The 13,809-nt window shown below is 34.0% G+C and overlaps 1 protein-coding gene across 1 annotated transcript in view; it reads left to right on the plus strand.

The window, feature by feature from the left end:
* The window catches only part of TMEFF2 (transmembrane protein with EGF like and two follistatin like domains 2), a 221,634-nt gene that overhangs the window by 11,530 nt on the left and 196,295 nt on the right, over window positions 1–13,809 (plus strand). Inside the window, exon 4 of the mRNA XM_072813549.1 lies at window positions 4,587–4,613. Coding sequence (XP_072669650.1) covers window positions 4,587–4,613 — 27 coding nt within the window. The remainder of the gene's footprint in view (window positions 1–4,586; window positions 4,614–13,809) is intronic.

Consider the following 13,809-nt stretch of genomic DNA (forward strand, 5'->3'; position numbering starts at 1 on the left):
TGAATAATATAATTAGAAGTCTAGATTTACTGCCCACGTCCCAAATATAGAGAAACCTATCTACTCACTAAAAAGGTTGGTCGGTTTGTTTTGAACAACAGCATCGTCTGCTGGAGGGCAGTTTTGCAGATCTGGGTTTGAAAATAAAAATGTGGGTGACCTCCGCAGCACTATAAAATATTATTCTTAACCATTTAGATGATTATATTGAAGAATGTATTTGTGAAGGACATCTGTCCTTTCTAACACAGTCAGCCTGGGATTCCACGAAGCTCTTTTAAGTTGTCTTTACCAAGAGTGCTCTGAAGGGAGTGAGGAAGAAGAGTCAGTTTCTCAGGTTTTCCTTTTGTGTGCAGTGATTGTTAGAGCTGAACAGTATTACAGGAAGAACAATAAACAAGGGCAACAAAGCCCAGCTTGAGAGAGTAATGCTTTAAAATACAGCTGAGTTTACAGATTAGGCTTGACACATTAAAATCACATATATTACAGACTTCAGTGTCCGTGATAGCTGTCTTTAATGGCACACAAGCATCTTTCTAGAAAGTCATAATTTCTGAGGAATTGGATGGCATAAGCATGTCAGGGAAAATTATAATGACCCAAAATAGGAACTTCCTTCAAAAGTGAAAAGACAAAATAGTGCCAGGAAAAAAAATCTTATTTATTGGAAAGATAACAAGTGTTAGATAACACATATTTTTTGGATAACAGGTATTTCTGTTCCAGGGAACCATGTTAATAGTCACATGTAGATTGAGGCGGGTTGGAAAACAAGCAAAGAGGAAGGCTTGTATTCTTTAAAAGATTATCCTAAGCCTATTGATTGTTAGTAATCGATAGTGTTCCAGATGTTACCAGTGATTACTTAAGTTCCTAAGAACTCGCAGAAAAGAATGGTATTATTATTCACAGATGATGTTGTAGGCCTTTGTTTTGGTTTTGATTTTTAAATAGTCTTTTATATGATTCTTTGCCTCGTGAACTAAATGTCCTTGCTGCTGCCCCACTTGCTTCTGATTTGCTAACGCAAAGGGATCACTGCCACTCCATTTGTCTGAAAAATAATGAATGAAAATGACAGTAACAGGGGAGAGTCAGTGGACTTGCTTCCCCAGTGGGGAGGGAGGAGGACCAGGATTCTGCTCTCACAGTAAAAATGGGGGAAACAGAAAGAGAAGGAGCAAACTAGTTACAAAAAATCAATCTGCCATACCCTTGGAGAAGAACATTTAAAGTGAGATGTTAAGACAGATTGCATAGGGAAAAATAATGGAAACACTCTAAGAAACCAAGAATGATGGAGGCCAACGCCAGGGAGTACTGAGGAAAGGTTCGCCTATTCCAAGATCACATGGGATATCAGCCTGTCTCTGACGTAGCCAAATTCTCAGTTGGCAGTTGTCATAATAAAGAGTTATGAAGTTATGGGAAGGCTAATAATATTTGGTACCAAAATCTCTCTTTCTTACTTGCCAACTTCCAGGTTCTTGTAGGCTCAGGCACTCACGTTCTCCTGATTTATTCAAGTCTTTACATTCTAGTCCCTAACATGTTATTTGTACTATGAAAATACATACATAGCCGACTAGAACATTGAACCACAATTGAGTGATCCATACCTAGCTGATTCACATACTTAGATTTCTGTAGGATTGATTTAGTAAAAGCCAGTTTTACTGAATGTGTGTCCTATTGACTTGTAAATCTAAAAGGATTTTGAGCTGAATAATGATAGAGGAACCAAAGTAATTTTGATTAGCTGGGTCCGACTGTAAATAAATTAGAGTTCTGACGTTTGAACCAAAAGAAATTCTTATTCTTTTCTTTGCAGATTTTTCCACTTATTTTTTAATGCTATTTGACACTGAATAGAGATGGCAAATTGTGATCTCTAGGAATAAAAGACAGTAGAAAATATGGCTTTGTTATATTTCACTGAATTTACAAATCTTTTTTTTTTTTTTGTCCCAAAATGGTTTCCGATTGGGCAGTCTGCTCAACAGCCTCAATGTCAACTTCACTTTTTTGTGTTATAAGAAATGCATTAACGAGGCGTTCAGACTCTTAGATTCAAAAGCATGACTTCTTTAGGTGTCTCACCAGTAGGACTTCAGTAGGCTACATATTTATCTTATACTAAAGAAACCATTAAAGCTTCCCATCACTATCTCATAATGATGTATTGGACTTGTGATTATTTTTTTCCACTATCACTTCTTTCTTTCCTACTTACTTAATTTGGGTCACATCAAACAAAATTGTCTTAAGAGCTATGCCCTTTGACTTTTTAGAAAGATACACGAGAAAGACAAGCCAATATACTACTACCATGTTTTTTTTTTTTTTTTGCTTTTCCCAAGCCATTATGTACTTATTAGAATATCCACAGATGAATAGGCTAAATGTTTATTCAGAATCTTAATTTTTATGTTCTAGACACAGTGATAAGCATTTAAAATATGCTATTGTGCAGTAAGCCTCAAAATAACCCAATGAGATAGACATTACTATATTCATTGAATAGAGGACAGATAAGCTTAGGAAGCTTATGTAACATTCCTTATGTTATCAAATGAGTAACGTTCGGAGGTTTGAATCTGTAAGGTTTTATGTATTTCCTCTTACATGCATATAAGTATAAAAAGCTGAACAAGACATGGTTCTTGATTTACAGTCTTAGAAAGAAGAGAAACTATACACATTCAACTAAACCTCGTGGAATGTATTAGTGTTATCATAGTACGACCTGTTAGCCTCTGATGATTATAAATGATACTAAATTAAGCTTTCAAATTAATCAAAATAAATTTAGTTAAAATTTTAGCAGTGAAATTATACAAATATTGACCATTCATGCATTGTCCTGTCCAAAAGTGATGGTTCCATGAGTTAGGGTTACCAGTTCAGTTAACAGGACCATTCTTTTTTTTTTTTTTTAAAGATTTTATTTATTTATTCATAGAGACAGAGAGAGAGAGAGAAAGAGAGAGGCAGAGACACAGGCAGAGGGAGAAGCAGGCTCCATGCACCGGGAGCCCGATGTGGGATTCAATCCAGGGCCTCCAGGATCACGCCCTGGGCTGCAGGTGGTGCTAAACCGCTGCGCCACCGGGGCTGCCCTAACAGGACTATTCTATTAGGGTGACAAATGCTTCAGCCTTTCTTGATCTGTTATCATTAAACAGTGAAGGCATATGATCAAAATCCTTATTTGATTATACATTTACTAAGTAGGGTTTTTATTTTAACTTGTTTTACCAATTAGCTTGCCTTAAGAAAAGAATCTGGTGGCCTAATCTGTTAGACCCTGTGAATTTAGTTAATATGAGTCTCCACCAAGACGTATTATTTAAATTACTGCTCCGTCTTGACACTGCTAATGCCTAGCATGATGGCAAGCATGACTGTTGGGGAGGCAACCACTCTTCCATATGTCAGCCTTCTGTGAATTTTCATATGCCCTATCATTTTTTTATGCCATGCCTCTCATAAACTGTCATGGAGGCAAGCAAGAAGAAGTAATGGGTTTTTGGGTTTTTGCTTTATTTTGTTTTTTAAATTGGACTAAAGCATCAAACACAAATTCATTGCGATGGCATTTGGTATAGTTCTTGAATCCTGGTTGAGATTTTAGTGTGAGATGAGAGCATTTCAGACAGAAAATATCAATATTAGTCTGATTCCCCAGTATTAGCATTAAAAATACAGAACAAAATGTATTTAGAATGAAAAGAAGTGGAGAGGCAGAAAGAAGATGATGTCTACACTTAATAGGTGGAACCAGTTGGAAACTCAACGGTCTTGACTCCCAACTAGAAAACTGGGTGTCTCTGAGAACTAAGTTGTCTGAAACAGACAACTTTGACCAACTGCAATTACGTAGGAAGGAGGGGAGAGAAGAAATGAAGTAAGAGAATGCAGGAGGGTACTGGCTTTTTCTGCCAACATCACTTAGAGTTTATCCAATTTTAAGCACAAAAACAAAAATTAATCTCACTCTTCTATTGATTTCAAAAATGAAGTATGTTGTTGGTGGCAGATAAACTCCTCCACAATTGTGGTATTTGGAAAACATAATAGCAATTATATAAAAAGATAATCATCTATAAATTGTTTTTCTTTTTGTGTGTATGTGATTTACAATAATATAAGCCTTAATTATGAGTTTATTTGCCACATGTCTAAGCCTGTTTAATTTCTGAATCTCACTGTTATAAGCATTTCATTTTCAATTTTTTTTTTTTTTTTTGTCAATGGCACAAAATTCATCCTGGTTAAAGTAAAAATATGAGAGATTTTACATAGTCAATTTTAGAATATAATAATCAAAATAGGATATAATATCAGTTAGATAATAGTTTTTTTACAAAGTTTAAGAATGAAAATAATACTTTATTTTATAAGTTATATTATACAAATTAAATTAAATTGATGTGAATATGTATTTTCAGAATAAATAGTAATCATTTTCTCCATTATATTACTGTCTTAATAAAGGAAGTAAACATGAACTAAATAAAGTCATAAATAGTTTTTGAATATGTTTTTCAAACAAAACCAAAGTATTTCTTTTCTCCCCCTAGATGCAGGATCAGGATCTGGAGATGGAGGTAAGGTTTGCCTTTTTATATATTTGAAGAATTCTATGTGGATGTTATTTATGTATATTTACTTATGTATTTACCATTATAGATTTCTGAGACAAATTCATATTTTCCATTTTAGAAAAGAGGCAAATGAAAAAGTAGCATTCTACTTATTAAGTAAATGTATATACCATGAAAACTATTTAAAATATTTATGAATCTTACTTAAGAACTTTGTCATCTAATATTTTTTATTAGTCTATTTATTGTTTGTGCCCTACTTTTCTTTGAGATAGATATGCATGTCAAACTTCCTAACAGAAGCTTCCAAGATCATTTGGCAGGGCAGAAAGAATTCTTGAAGAAATCACTTAAATACAGAGATTTAAAGTATATAGCAGCGCCCTAAATTGCCAGGTACTGATATTAACACATATCATGTAAACAAGGTCTTAATTACCAAATCAATAATTTGAAACGGAAAGCTTTCTTTTCATAAAAGAAAATAAGAATGATAAACAGAATTTAAGACAATGAAATTAATTCACTACATTACTTCTTTGATTAATTTATATTTATTTTTACTAAAGCAAAACATATTTTTACCATTAAATTGTGTGTTTAGGGAGACATAGAAGATAAAAGAGGCAGAAACCTTTAAAATTTGGTCTGAGGTACTGCCAAATAAGACTTTATTTATGAATTGAATCTTCATTGTAAATCCCAAAATGCTTTTTCAGATGAAATTCAAAGTTCCACCTTTATGCACAGCAAGAAAACAAAATTAGATAAAATTTCAACAAAAGTAATAAAAAGAATGAACGAAGACCTACATTCTTAAGGCCTTGCTTAAGTTGTATAAAATGATCAAATGTATGATTCCAAGTAAATTTTAGTTTTTAAAAGCAGAATTTTATAGAAGATAAAGAAAAGAAGGCCTTGGGTTCAGGAAAGATCTGACTTATCACACTTTATTATCTAGTTTGGACAATATTCCAAAGATTTACCAAGTTGCTTTATGTAATGAAAGGCTTAACTAGCTTAAATAAGCAATACCCAGAGAACACAATTACAGCAAAATATTGGAGCACAGTTTTTCCCATAAAGACTGAGACTGAACAGGAGTCAAGATTTAGTACCATGAGAGCATGAAATTTATTTCAATGTCACATGTCATGGGACAGTCATTTGATGTTAGGACAGTCATTCACCATGTCTAAGAAACTGTTTTCCTGCCAACCCTCTGGCTGATTAATATAGTATTCTTAAGAAAGCTTCTCTAGCTGTTTGAAAAGAAGAGCTTAATAGAACAAATTAAATCTTAAAGAGAAAAAGAAAGGAAAAAGAGAGTTGCTTGAGTAGCTGTTTCACCATTGGAATATTAAGGAATTCATCAATTTTAAAAGAGTTGCTTTTGGGGCGCCTGGGTGGCTTAGTTGGTTAAGCATCTGTCTGCCTTCAGCTCCGTTCCTGATCCCAGGGCTCCCTGCTCAGCGGGGAGTCAGCTTCTCCCTCTGCCTACCACTCCCCTTGCTTGTGTGCCCGCGCTTGCTCGCGCACTCTCTCTCTCTCTCTCTCTCTGTGAAATAAATAAATAAAATCTTTTTTAAAAAAAATGCTGATTTTGGAATGAAGTAGTTACTGTGCAAAACCCTGTTTATTTCCCAGATACATTTAATCTTTATATATAGATTACCTAATTTTGCAGATATTATGTTGAGTTTCAACATTCCACTATTCATGCAACAAGACTTGTTAATTTTTTAGCATCTTCAAAAACAAAACAAGCTAGACGAGATCGGGTGGGTTCAGGGTGGTATGGACGTAGACCAAAACAAGCTAGAACACAGAAAATCTACATTGCTCTTTCTATTAAAATGTAATGATATACTTTTTTATGTTTGAGTCCCCTATCATATCATATATAATCTCTTCATTTTAATTTATTTTTTAAGAAGACATAGTTTATATCTCAGACACTGGCTTCCAGCTTTCATTCATTATAATTAGCTCATGCAAGTGAAAATGAAGTCAACTTCACTCTTCCTTGTTGCATTCCGTATTGAAATTTGGGGTTTATTAAGTTATCCAGGGATCTAAATCAGGTAATTTTTTAGGAAATAATTTTGATGTCAAGGATACGTTTATAACTTGAACTTTATGCGTAAGTTGGAAACCACTTTCCTTTTCTTATTCTCTTCTCCTGTTTGCTTTTTACCCTTCCTTTCAACTATAGGTACTTTATAGTAACTTCGAGGAAAAACAAAGCAACTTCTTAAAAATCATTGCTTTAGAAAAAGAGAAGAACATATAACTCCCACTTAATTTTGAGTTGTACTCTTTAAATAGTAGTTGTTCTGAAAGTTGTGATAATGAGTGTTTATTCCTACTACATAAACTATTTTTTTAAATCAGAGACAAAACAATTTTTTAACTAAATTCCTTTTTTTTCTAGTCTTTGTCTTACTTTGCTCTGAAATACTAATGATTTTAATTTTCGTTAATTTTTTAGTCTATTATCATAAGGTGCCAAAAAAGCTGAATAACTATAACCTAAAAACCTAGTTTAACCTGAAGAATTACAATTCACATATCCAGTGGATTGTACATAAACTATATTTGACTTACCACCTCTGCTGTACAGAGGATGAACTTGCCTCTGTATTTTGATAGTGCCTATTACCAAGGTATCAGAGGAGCCAGAATCCGTTTCCTTTGAATTAACCAGAAGTGATTAAATTACCTGTGATTGTTTGGTTAATCCATCAATCCTAGCTAGTGATTATTCTAACTGGTTTCTGTAGGATATATTCTCAATAATGTGTATTTAGTTAATAATTGGGGCATCTTTGCAAGCACTTTGGGTGGTTAATGATTATTTTTCTAATTTCTTTTAACAAAAGTTAACATAATTCCCAAGTGGAATGCATTGATCTGAATAGTGAAGTGAACAAATTTATTTGCAAAACACATTGTATGTATGGCTATTGTAAATGATATCATTAAACCTCCAAATCTAAAATCACTTCAAAATACATTAATTTATTACTTTTTAAAAACTGCCCAGTATTTTTCAAATTAATGAATTTTATATTAGCAATGAAGATTAGACTTGATTACTTTAAAATAAGTTTATCCCATTTGCACAAGGGCATATCCGTCATTTACTGCATTTGAGAGAACATTTTTACTACAATATGAAAGAGATTTAAAGGTTTCATGACATTGGTTAGTTCACATTTTATAAGGAGTTTTAAAATTTTTATCTATTGATCTAAATAATTCAAGGGGCTAATGAAATTTAGATAAAATATATTTAATGATCTGCAAATGTATGTTCACTTATAAGGGTAGTCTGTAGTGTAGTAAGAAATATTGCATGCAAATCCTAAAGGTTGGCTTTTCCCATGTCAATGACTGTAACCTCTTCGTGTGTAAGGAAACTCTTTAATATAAAAAAATAATTTTGTATTATTAGTTTTGAACATCAGACTTGTTGTTTTCAAACAAAAAGTTGGAAAGGCATCTACTTCAAAGACCCTTTCTGGATAGACTCGCACTTGAAAAAAAAAAAATCAGGATAAACTATACTTAACTATAAATGTGTCCTATAGGAAGGTAATGTGTGGTAACATGCGGACCAAATTCCGAAGAATTTCAGAACGTAGTTGAAAGGAAAGAGTTGGTGTTTTAAGTACTTTTATATATGGAGATTTAATGTTGTAAATAAGAAAACGGGTCTGTGTAGGAGGGATAATAACATCTTATCCACCCACAGACTTCCTTAAGCAACAAATACTGCAGCAAGAAAGAAAGTATTAAAGAAACCTCTCAAAATCCAGAGATGTGTGGGTGGTTAAAGGATAATTTTTAACCCCTGCTTTCCTCTCAAGGTCTTTTAATCATATTATGAAGACAAAGCTATGAATATTTTCCATTATTCTCTTTTTAAAATATTTCTGGACTGATTAGACTTTTGATAGGCTCCCAAAAACAAAAAATAAGTCCAGTAAAATGAAAATTATATTTTAATTATTAAAATAATTATGAATGTATTATCTTGCTATGGGTCTAAGAAAATTCACAATTAAATTTTAATAACATCTTATGGGAAGTTGTATGATAACATCTATAAAAATGAAATGTCTCTAAGGCATACAGCATAGATACAATGGGTATATTTTCATCTCATGAGGTAAAAGGAAGCACTGGGCCTTATACAACTTATATAATCACATAGTTTTAAGAGAATTATTTAATAGATGAATATTAGATATGTATAGTGAGAAATAAAATTTATATCCATTATTAGTATAAAAACTGATTTTTTAATATCCAGGTAATTGTTGTGTTAACTTCACTATGTGAAACCAGTTATGATATATTTTTATTTAATGTAGAATTGCCCTATGGTATTACTCAGATGTCCATAATTAGGACACTCACTTTATATACATTTTGGGTAGAGCAAGAGATGTTTACACTGCAACGAATTTTAGACCCTAGGATGCTGTTTCTGATTATGTGGATTGCTAAAAACTAGCAAACAGTATTGTAAGAAGTTTGAGAACTTAGAAATTATTTTTAAAAAATCCTTATGTTTCTTATCTGAACTTGATGATATTCAGGAATTTGGTTGAATTGAACAAGCCTAATAAAACATACGTATTGTGGCAAGGTTTCTGCAGCTGTAACAATGACTACGACACAGTTTTTTCTTTTTTTTCTTTTTACTCTCAAGGAGATTACATGTAAATTCTCTTCTCAGCACACAATGGGAAGAATTATGATTCTAATTATCAAAAGAAAAATAATCCCCTGCAGAAATAAAATGTTGAATATACTGTAAATAACAAAGAGCTGAATATTTATTTCATAAAACATTCTTATATAAGGCTAAGTAAGTTTTCTCTTACTCATTGCTGTACACATTCCCTTTTCTGACCTCGGTTTGTACCTTCTCTACCTTACTGTCGTGGTAAAGTTCTAGCAAACGCGATATGCCTCACCATGCATTTTCTCCATGACAGCCAAAGCCTGACAGGCATCAGTTGTAAGCAGGTTCAGCTAAAATACTGACTCAATGAAGAAATTTTACCATGTAAAGTCTGAGAGTCTTCCGGGGCAATACATATGGGGAAAAAGTGGAAACTATCCTTGCTTTTGCAGTCCTACACCTGAGAGCTGCTCTTTTGCCTGGAAATGGGCGTATAGCCATCTGAACTGCACCTGAAACCTCATCCCAGCTTTTCCTGGGTTGCAATCCATTTTACTTTCTCTTTACCTCAAAGAGAAGCAATACTGCAGTGGAGTAACGAAATAGAGGTTGAATGAATGAGGAACCATGTAATGGTGAATGAAATTGAAAAGAATACAAAAAGCAAACAGAAGAGGGGAGGGGAAACAGTGAGAAAAGGGAGGACGAAAGGAACCTTCGTTACCAACCTGTCCATACTTTGTTTTCACCCATGACTACCATCTTGAAAATAAAAATAACTCCCTCCCCCTCCCGTAGAATAGTAATAGTTGTGTGAATTTCTAGAGAAGATTGCTTGAGAATGTCAAACTTTTGTCTGAATCATCTATTTATGTTCTTTTTAAACCATATCTGGGGAAAGAAATGCAATCGTTGTGTGCAGTGTGATAGAAATGGCTTTGGATTATGAGTCAGAAGATATGTATTCTAAATTTTTAATTGGCTTAAAGGATGCCTATTTGATCTTTACTCTCAGTCTCCTTGGAGAGTCATTTATCTTATCAGTAAAACAGAATGATATCTACTTATAGGCAAGATGATTATAACAAACTAATGCAAGGAACTTTGAACTCCAAAAAATTAAAAATGAAATTAAAATAATTTATATTACCTTTGCTCTTTATTCCCATTTATCCTAAGAATATAATTTCTCTGAAGAGTTTAATTAGAAGTTCGAATCTTTTAATCAGTTATTTTTAAATCCATCGTTTAAAGTATTGATGCTGAGATAATAAGAACTCTACAAATCCAATCATAGTTTTCAGTATTTAGAGGAGACAGCTTACTCTGCATCTCTCAGGGAAGTGTAATCAGTGTTGATATCAGAGGAATTGCAGTTACACAAGATAGGCAAGAAATAAGGAATAATGTTTAAAATTTCAGAACAGTAAATAATTACTCTTGGAACTATAATGGCAGACATATTGCCTCCACATAAAACTAGAAAAGAAGAAATGGGATGCATTCACAGTATGAGGGGTTCAGTACACTTACAAGGAAGAAGTTCCATTAGGATTCTAAGCATTGAAAAGTTGCTTTTTTTGTTTTGTTTTTCTTTTTCTAAGGAGACTTGAGACTCTTAGAAATTCTTTGAAAATAGATGGAAAGATTTTATTATAGTCCCACTTGATGTCAGAGCATTAGGTAAATCTATTAGGATGCATATACTCATTTATAACTATTTGTAAAATATTCTATGGTTATAAAAAGCACTACCATAACATTTATTTATCCACAACCATAGCCTTTGGATGTGTGAATGATCACCATGAAGGATGAACAGTTTACCCACAAACCCAACAACAGGGAATATGATGACTAAATCAGTCCTTGAACTTCAAAAATGAAGGAAACTATAAGGCACAAGGTTACCCTACCTTTCGCAGTAGCTGTTTGCACCAAGTCCACCAGACCCTATATTCTGTGGTTTATATAAATCATAAATCCTATCAACAATCATGAGATTTCATTGTTCCATCTCCTTGCCCTTTTCCCACTTTCATTTTTTTTTTTTTTTTGTTTTGTATTTCTGAAATCATCTGGTCTATTCAACATTGTACTCAAAGCACTCTTCAGTCCATGGCGCATAATGTTTGCCATTTATTCTCTTCTATTAATTTCCCCCTTCATCCTCTATCCCTAATCCCAATCCTAAATACTCACTCTTAAAGTAAATATTCAATATACTTTAAATTATTGATGGTGGGAGGGGGAAGTACAGTTGTGTGTGTAGCAGCAGGAAGTAATGACTAAAAACACAGGCTCCGTAGCTAGAATCTGTAGGTTCAATCCTGGCTCCACCACAGGCATGTTACTTTTACTTAGACTCTGTTTTTGGTTCCTTCATCTGTGATCCTGTGTCAGGGTTTCCTAGAAAGTAGACTCGGAGGTTGAAATTTGTGCAAAGTTTACTGAGTAGTGGTCTCAAGAGAAGTGTCTGTGGAAGGATAGAAAGTAGGACTGGGCAGAGGGAGAAGCTGAACTGGTGCAATTAAAAAAGAAAAAGCCATGGCAGGGTGGGTATGGTGCTCTCAAGATGGGAGGGCCCCTATTAGTTGTGTTGAATCAGAACAATGGGACTGGCCTTCACATCCCACCATTGATCACCACTGACGTGGGCAATCCTGAAAAGCGAGCGTTACCTTGGACCAGGTGGTTCTCTTCAGTTGCACACTAGCCCTCAAGAGAGATTCAGCTATGAGCTGTCTATATACAACACTCCTGGTAGCAGAGAAGAGGAAAATGTGAACATTGCACCATGACATCCTTTATAATCTGCAAAATTGAAAACAAGAAAAAAAAAGCAGACAACATTTCTGATCTCATAGAGCTTATTTCTTGTGAAGAGACCCATACAGTAAACAAATAAGCAAGGGGAAATATAGATTGTCATATGATAATGATTTCTGTGTAGGAGGGAAAACGTGGGATAAGGAAAGGTTGTGTGTGGGGAGAGTGGGGGCAGGCTGCTAATTAGTTTGTGATGATCAAGAAGGCTTGGACAAAGATAAGGAGGAAATGAAGGAGCAAAACTTGCAGATAAGCAAAGAGAGGGCATTCCAGGATAATTGCAAATGCAAAAGCTTACCTGGGTGATCCAAGAAGATCCAAGAAGATCAAGATCTAAGGTTAGTTAGACTGAAGTGAGGGAGAGGGTGTTTGGAGATGAAAAAGAGGTGGGGCTGACCCTGTAGACCTTCATGCAGGCTTTGGCTTTTCCTGTGAGTGAACTGGAAGCGGTCGAGGGCCTGGAGCAGAAGAGGATAATGTGATCCGACTGGACTGGTGATTTTACGAGATCTACGTTGAGAATGCATTGTGTTGAAATAAGGGAGGAAGAGAGGAAGAAAAGAGAGTTTCTTTTGTCTGGTGGTTGTTGATTTTCCGGAGTTTGTGGTATATTCTCCTTGTTTATCTTAGATATATCAGCCTGCTAACCCTCTGAGGGACGTTGTGGTCCTTTATTGAACAGATATTTTAGATTTTGCCATAGTCTAATCCATTTTTTTCTCTTAAGGTACTTTTTATTTGAGGTTTTATTTAAAATGTCCTTCTGCTTTGATATTTTTAAGCAAGCAGAAAATTTCACTTGTTACCAATACATAGGAATTCCTCTGTAGGCTGCAGTGCATGCCAAATTGCACTGAATTGGTTTCAAATTTGGATTTGAAAATATAGCTTTTTTTTTTTTTACTGTACTAAATGTACAATACATATTGTAGCATATGATTTTCAATGTGTACTTAACAAAGAGCAATTTCATTTTCTCTGCTAAATTACACAGTTGTTATGGCTTTAGAATTAAAAAAAAATCCAGGGATAAATAGAAAACAACGTTTAAATAATGTTAGCATCCTGGCTCAATGAGTCAAACCAAAAGAATTACTCCAGAGCCTATCGGTTAGTAAACTGGTTTTGAAACATCTTTCCGTTTTGTATTTCTTACTGATCTCTTTGAGGAGAATAAAAGGGGAACTAACTGGGTTTTAAATAACATCTGATGTTTACAAGAACTGTTCCTTAGATGAATCATTTAAACTGACTTTATTTCTAATTAAATATTTCTTATAATCTTAATCTTTCCTCCCATTTTCTCATTTTCCAGATGCTTTTCTCACTTCTTAATCTCATAATTTGGCTGAATAGGTGGCTATTTTGTTATTACCTTTCTTTTTTGGGGGTGGGGGTAAAAGCCATAAATAGATCATTATTATGAAATCAGTTAAATAGGAAACCCATCTTTATGATGGTTTCTGTGTACAATAGATGTGCTCTACACATACTTGTTCCTGGCAAAATTGAGAAATTTCTCATGATCTTCTAAGCACTAAATTAGGACCACAGTCATCCCAGATACACTGACCGTCCTCTCCAGAGAACATGGCACTAACAGAAAAACATGACATTTGGCAAGTAGAATTTCTGATGCATTGATTTAAAGGGTATTGGTTGGTGAAGACCTGT

Source organism: Canis lupus, chromosome 36, assembly GCF_048164855.1.
Source record: "Canis lupus baileyi chromosome 36, mCanLup2.hap1, whole genome shotgun sequence".
Taxonomy (NCBI): Eukaryota; Metazoa; Chordata; class Mammalia; order Carnivora; family Canidae; genus Canis; species Canis lupus.